The sequence below is a fragment of the Silurus aristotelis genome (assembly GCF_946808225.1).
Source record: "Silurus aristotelis genome assembly, chromosome: 27".
In the NCBI taxonomy this organism is placed as follows: domain Eukaryota; kingdom Metazoa; phylum Chordata; class Actinopteri; order Siluriformes; family Siluridae; genus Silurus; species Silurus aristotelis.
Genome location: NC_139600.1, coordinates 16,188,492 through 16,195,991, shown reverse-complemented (window position 1 = coordinate 16,195,991; position 7,500 = coordinate 16,188,492). Strand labels below are relative to the sequence as shown.

The window sequence follows — 7,500 nt, the reverse complement described above, 5'->3', positions numbered from 1 at the left end:
CCAGTCTTGGTGTAAATGAAGAAATTCTGGGGAAAGAAAAAAAACACTTTCTCAAACTTTACTTATAAAGTGAAAAGAAAAATCGAAAGCCGTTACAGAAACTCGGGTTCATCTCTCCTCATTTACCAACATCATCTGGAAATAATCCTGTGTGTTTGTGTGTGTAAAAGCCGCCTGATCTGCTCCTGTGCCATAACCGTGTGTGTGTGTGTGTGTGTGTGTGTGTGTGTGTGTGTGTGTGTGTGTGTCAGTCCCCAAAACGCATGCCGTTTAATTTAAAGCTTTGTGTATTTAAACAGAAATATGAGTTTTATATCTTTTTATTTTATTGTAAATGTTAAACGCTTAAAGAAAACGGTTTATCTTTTTTATCGTTAATATTATTTCTGTACAGATTACTCGCAAAGTGCACTATTAAACCTATCCAAATCTCATCTGCTGGGTGGTCATGGTCTTCACACACACACACACACACACACACACACACACACACACACACACACTCCTACAATAACAGCCAACAGTGATGAAATTTCTCATATCCATACCATCATCCTGAAGCATCTATATTTGCTCTAAATGCGCTTCCTGATTGCCCTGTGCCTCGGCCTGGTCCTCCTCACCATCCTGATGTTTTATCTCCTGTCAGATGAAGGCATGAAGCTCTCCCTGTGTGCTTGTCTCACTCCTGGTGGTTCAAGAGATCATCCTGTCCTTGTCCCAGGTGATTCTGATTGGTGAGCACCTACTCATCACCACTTTCTCTATCGTCATCATCAACCTGCACCACACTGCCCTCTGCCTTTATGCAGACATGAAGCCACAGTGGAGACTGAAGTGTAGGAGGAAAGAAGGACGAGTTCTGGGTCGCCATGTTGGACAAAGCCAGCACTTCATTGGGCTACACATTAGGAAAGAGCGGTTCATCATTTATTGAGATGTTTGAGTCTGAGCAGGATTGTCTGCTGGGAAATTGGAGGGAATTCCAGAGAACTAATTGGTTCTTGATCAAGCAGACCAAGATGAGGAAGACCTGACGATACGGGATGATTTGTACAGATGAAACACGGTTGCACAGGTGGGAAGGAGGAAGGTCTCTGAAGGCTTTGGATAGAAGTCGAAGGATTGTGAGGGCGATATGATAACTGTTTCAGAAGGTCCTGGAGAAAGAAATATAATGGTTGGTCTGGATCGAGTGGAACATCTTCCCAGAAGAGTGGGGGTTATTCTAACAGCAAATGGGGCACAAATGTTGAAAAGGGTGTTCCGAAAACATGAATCTTATGGTTAGGAGTTCAAAAACGTTTTTTCTTTTTGGAGAAGCTGGGGTTCAGTAATCCTGATTCATGGTAAGCTGTCTCAGCTCAGGAAGTTCAGACCATCAATTCTGTTCATTTTATGGCACAATATGGAGAAAAAACATTTTCCCAGTGTTTTCTGGCGTTTGTCTCCTGTTGGCTTTCCACTGTAAGACTGAATAGTCAGCATGTGCTTAGTTTCATTACACGTTACTGTGCACGTGTTTTCAGGTCGTTTAAGACTGAACGTTCATGACTCAGCTGTTGGATCAGATCTTCCTCACCGTCTCTGTACACGGCACCGTCCTGATCTTCTCTCTGGTGCTGAAAAAAACAAAACAAAGCAGGTTTCCTTCAATGCACGTCGCAAAACAAACCCTATAACAACCACGCCTTCGATAAATCATGACAAACCTTTCAGATCAGACAACTTCTAAATCCTTCTCAATATACAACCTGAACTTTAGAGAGATTCTCAGACCTGCAAAAATATTCTCCTTCACATGAACACACCTCAGGAACAGTACTAGCAATCCAGTCCTGGCCTTCACAGCAAATTCCAAACAAAAATACATCACCACTATTCTAGAACCTACACCTTTCCATCATACCACATTCCAGCTATATTTTGAGCTAATTGAGAGAAATGCTGGAGGAGAAAATGTGTGTGCTGGATTTGATGAAGAAATGATCTCCTCACTGCCCTGTATTTCTCCTACTATGCACAATCTGGTTTCCTGTACAATGTTGAACCCAAAACATCACTGTGAGGCTCCTGGAGGAAATTTATTCATCACGAATAAATTATTTGTAGGTTCTTTGTGTCTCTCCAACTATATTGACATCATCTGCATTGAAAACTGTAAATCCATCTGAATGCATGATTTTCTTCTATGTTGAATGACTTTAAAGATTTGAACACTGGGAATATGCATTGGCTGGTTATTGGGTTTGTTCCTCAGGAGAACCAGTGAAGGTTCTATGTAAATGATATTGTAAGTTCTAGAAGAGAAATCTCTCTCTCTCTGAAACAAAGAACATTCACTACTATAACTCAGCACAGGTGTGTGTGATCCTTACACTCACTTTCCCCAAAGCTCCGCCCTCCATTTACTTAACCACACCCACACTGCCACAGTCTACACTACACACAAGATCTGAAAATCATACCTGGTGGTTATTTCCACTTTATCCTGAGGAAACACAAACGTTTGCACCTGACTGTTAAAAACTTCTGCTTCATACTCAGACTGCAGGTGTCACGTTTGTGTGCTACCTTCATGAAGAGAACATCTGCCCCCATTCTGAACTCAACACCAAAAGCATGAGCATGGATTTCAGATTAGCACCAAAAAGATGAAACAAATGACATCATCGATCCAGTGTGCTCAATCCCAGACTAATCCCTACCTACTATCCAATTCAGGAATCAACCTGAGCTCGTTCAAGGCTCTCGGAGACGATAAACCTTGTTGTTTTCTCTGAAGAAGATCAGATTATCACCAGAAACATGAATCAGGTGATTGGAAGCACCCAGGTGAAGCTCATTATTGTTAACACGAGGCAGTGCTCACCGTTACACTTGGGGCTTCTTCTTACTGAGAGAAACCACAGGGAATCTGGGAACTATGATGTTGGGAAGCTCAGTGGATCAAGTGTTAGCCTTTTGACTAGAACAACATAAATTCAAATCCTGTGACCTTCTACGTTTATATTGCTTACAGCAAGGCCCTCAACCCTTATCTGCTCTGGTATGAATGATATAATCTCAAGTTCCCAGTATAGGCATCTGCTAAACACTGCAAGTGGATGTAATGAGTGTTTGATCATATGATCTTGTTGCATAGAAGCCATTTTTCAAAACAAAACTCCAACAAGCCAAATGTCATACCAGCGCTGTGATAGTGTGGTGGTTTGTGTCGTGGTCTCTGATGTATGACGTCTCTGGTTTGAATCCAACCTCTGACTTTTGGTTTGTCGCTTATGTGTAAGAACATAGAAGAAAGTAAAAAACAATCGCCCAATCCAGTCTTGTGATGGTGTAGTGGTTTGTGTCATGGTCTCTGATCCCACATATTAATGGTTCAAATCAAACCTCTAAATTTAGATGATTATTATGTTTAAGACAAATGGAAGGAGAAAGCAGCATTCAAACACTCAGCACGTATGAGATTCTGTGGCTCAATTGGATGAGCTTCACTTCTGGATTGAGAGGTTGCTGGTTCAAACCCCAGCCAGGTCTCCAGGATATAAACACTGACAGTTGTGTGAAAGGTGTAACCTGGACTGAGAAGATAAACTGATGTGGTTACAGATCAGCTCTTTTTTTTTTTTTGTTTGATTTGATTTAGTTTTTGCATAAGTAGGAACTTCAGCCTAAAACCAATCACCCACACTTTCTCTGCAGCACCATTTTCCTCAGACTTCACATCCTCATCCAACCACTCCCTCAGATCACCTCGCAAAGTAGGGACAAGCCAGAATCCAACCAGCAACCTCAGAGGCAGGGCTTTTACCACTTACCCATTAAGACCCACACTAACACTCGGGTGGTGTAGGAACTTTAAAAAACAAAAAAACCCAAACAAACTGTCTCCCTCTAGTGGACTACAACCACACTGTCCACACTGACCAGACGTGGGGCAGAAGAACGTGTTCAGAGTCTAAGTGAAGATGAGGATGGTGTGAAACACGGTGAGGAGCATCTACAGGAAGATCTGGTGCAAACCCTACAAATAAGGGGGTCGTTTAGTCCTCAAATTTAAATATTATTAGCTTGTAGCATGCATTTGCTAAGCTAACGTCAACACCTATGGAGATTTTCTACAAATATGCTATTATTAAACCATTGAATCAAGAATATACATAATAAAATTATACAAATAAAGTGAAATATTGCAGTCACTCAGAGCACAATCCTCATCTGTTAGTATAGTTTTCCAATTTTATTTTCAACACACTGCAAACAGTTTTCATTTCAAAATCACAGGATTCAACTGTTCAAACACAAATCCATAAAATACAAATAAAACAGTGTGAAGCTGTAATCTTATACATCTCTGAAATCTGGTATAAAAAAATTATTCTGAACATAATTCATGCAATTCAGTGACACAAGTTCAAGTTCAGACCATTTGTAGCTCATGGGGAGCCTCTGCTTAGCTCCGCCCCAGTGTTCCCATAGTAACATGATTGTAATTAAGCATCATAAAGTAATATTATAATATAAAGCGCATTGATGTGTTACAATTATTATTACTGTGTATAATCTACTCACATAATACACCAATCAGGTGTGCACATTCATACCTAGGTCACGTGTGTGTGTGTGTGTGTGTGTGTGTGTGTGTGTGTGTGTGTGTGTGTGTGTGAGTGTGGTTAGTTACACTGAGTAGCAGCATCTCAACCTGAAATACTCTAATAAACAATTTGCAAGGAAACTGCTCAGAAAGAGAGAGAGAGACACACAGACAGACAGACAGACAGACAGACAGACAGACAGACAGACAGACAGACAGACAGACAGACAGAGTTCTGAGCAGAGGAGTGTTGTGTGGAATTAATGAATAAAACGAGTATTATGATTATTTTGATTATAAAATGATAATGAAGAATATTTGATATTATTTGCAGGATGAACTCGTTATGAAAAACGTTCTGTTCTGGAGAGACGAGTGTGAGATCACCACGGCATGCAGGGGTTTGGACAGGCTCGGATATACGACTCCAACTTCCCCTTAGACACTTCCATCAGTGTAGTGTAAGTAGTTAACTGTGAGAGAGAGGGTGAGAGAGAGAGAGAGAGAGAGAGAGAGAGAGAGAGAGAGAGGTGGAGAGAGAGAGAGAGAGAGAGAGGGGGAGAGAGAGAGAGAGAGAGAGAGGGGGGGGGGGAGAATAAAGAAGAGTTAGTTATAAAACACTGACACTGAAACTCGTTCCTCAGAACAAACTGAATAAACAACTCCTTATATTTTACCCTTCACACGTGTATCATTACACACACCATCTAACATGCAACTCTCCACTAAAGAGCCGTTACTATAGTAACCATAACACACAAACGTCAGACACGTGAGTAAAAAAAAAATACAGAGAGAAAAATCAATCCATGACTTTCTGACCAATCAGAGTCCAGCAGCACTTATACAATAAACACATCACTCACCTTGTTCAGGACGGGTTTAGTGGACAGGACGTCATACACCGTCTTTATGGAGACATTCTGCAGGAGAAACACCACATACAGTGAGGAAAATAAGTATTTGAACACCCTGCTATTTTGCAAGTTCTCCCACTTAGAAATCACGGAGGGGTCTGAAATTGTCATCGTAGGTGCATGTCCACTGTGAGAGACATAATCTAAAAAAAAAAATCCAGAAATCACAATATATGATTTTTAAACTATTTATTTGTATGATACAGCTGCAAATAAGTATTTGAACACCTGTCTATCAGCTAGAATTCTGACCCTCAAAGACCTGTTAGTCTGCCTTTAAAATGTCCACCTCCACTACATTTATTATCCTAAATTAGATGCACCTGTTTGAGGTCGTTAGCTGCATAAAGACACCTGTCCACCCCATACAATCAATAAGAATCCAACTACTAACATGGCCAAGACCAAAGAGCTGTCCAAAGACACTAGAGACAAAATTGTACACCTCCACAAGGCTGGAAAGGGCTACGGGGAAATTGCCAAGCAGCTTGGTGAAAAAAGGTCCACTGTTGGAGCAATCATTAGAAAATGGAAGAAGCTAAACATGACTGTCAATCTCCCTCGGACTGGGGCTCCATGCAAGATCTCACCTCGTGGGGTCTCAATGATCCTAAGGAAGGTGAGAAATCAGCCCAGAACTACACGGGAGGAGCTGGTCAATGACCTGAAAAGAGCTGGGACCACCGTTTCCAAGGTTACTGTTGGTAATACACTAAGACGTCATGGTTTGAAATCATGCATGGCACGGAAGGTTCTCCTGCTTAAACCAGCACATGTCCAGGCACGTCTTAAGTTTGCCAATGACCATTTGGATGATCCAGAGGAGTCATGGGAGAAAGTCATGTGGTCAGATGAGACCAAAATAGAACTTTTGGGTCATAATTCCACTAAACGTGTTTGGAGGAAGAAGAATGATGAGTACCATCCCAAGAACACCATCCCTACTGTGAAGCATGGGGGTGGTAGCATCATGCTTTGGGGGTGTTTTTCTGCACATGGGACAGGGTGACTGCACTGTATTAAGGAGAGGATGACCGGGGCCATGTATTGCGAGATTTTGGGGAACAACCTCCTTCCCTCAGTTAGAGCATTGAAGATGGGTCGAGGCTGGGTCTTCCAACATGACAATGACCGGAAGCACACAGCCAGGATAACCAAGGAGTGGCTCTGTAAGAAGCATAGCAAGGTTCTGGCGTGGCCTAGCCAGTCTCCAGACCTAAACCCAATAGAGAATCTTTGGAGGGAGCTCAAACTCCGTGTTTCTCAGCGACAGGCCAGAAACCTGACTGATCTAGAGAAGATCTGTGTGGAGGAGTGGGCCAAAATCCCTCCTGCAGTGTGTGCAAACCTGGTGAAAAACTACAGGAAACGTTTGAACTCTGTAATTGCAAACAAATGCTACTGTACCAAATATTAACATTGACTTTCTCAGGTGTTCAAATACTTATTTGCAGCTGTAGCATACAAATAAATAGTTAAAAAAATCATACATTGTGATTTCTGGATTTTTTTTTTAGATTATGTCTCTCACAGTGGACATGCACCTACGATGACAATTTCAGACCCCTCCATGATTTCTAAGTGGGAGAACTTGCAAAATAGCAGGGTGTTTAAATACTTATTTTCCTCACTGTATTTACACACACATACACACATACACACATACACACACACACACACACACACACACACACACACACACACACACACATACACACACACACACACACACACACACACACACACACACACACACACACACACACACACACACACACACACACACACACACACACACACACACACAGGTAGGTAGGTGGGTAGGTAGGTAGGTGGGTGGGTGGATAGGTGGGTAGGTGATAGGTGGGTGGGTAGGTGATAGGTGGGTGGGTAGGTAGGACACTCACAGCCTGTGTGGTCTGGTTCATGCACTTCATGGCTGGGGTTCTACGGTCGTCCAGGAAAAGTGGCATCTTCCAGTGGTCA

General features: G+C 42.1%; 2 protein-coding genes across 5 annotated transcripts in view; one reads left to right on the top strand and one right to left on the bottom strand.

The window, feature by feature from the left end:
- The window catches only part of dlc1 (DLC1 Rho GTPase activating protein), an 80,441-nt gene extending 80,007 nt beyond the window's left edge, over nucleotides 1–434 (top strand). For all 4 annotated transcript variants that reach the window (XM_083532660.1, XM_083532659.1, XM_083532658.1 and 1 more), the window contains one exon: nucleotides 1–434. This exon is cut by the window's left edge. The gene's annotated coding sequence lies outside the window, so the exon portion shown is untranslated.
- A 3,788-nt stretch (nucleotides 435–4,222) lies between these two features.
- asah1b (N-acylsphingosine amidohydrolase (acid ceramidase) 1b) overlaps nucleotides 4,223–7,500 on the bottom strand; it is a 10,683-nt gene continuing 7,405 nt past the window's right edge. Inside the window, exons 12-14 of the mRNA XM_083532951.1 lie at nucleotides 7,422–7,500; nucleotides 5,464–5,520; nucleotides 4,223–5,070 (exon numbers count right to left, since the gene is read on the bottom strand). The exon at nucleotides 7,422–7,500 is cut by the window's right edge and continues 45 nt beyond it. Of these exons, the coding sequence (XP_083389077.1) occupies nucleotides 4,981–5,070; nucleotides 5,464–5,520; nucleotides 7,422–7,500 (226 nt within the window). The 3' untranslated portion in view covers nucleotides 4,223–4,980. The remainder of the gene's footprint in view (nucleotides 5,071–5,463; nucleotides 5,521–7,421) is intronic.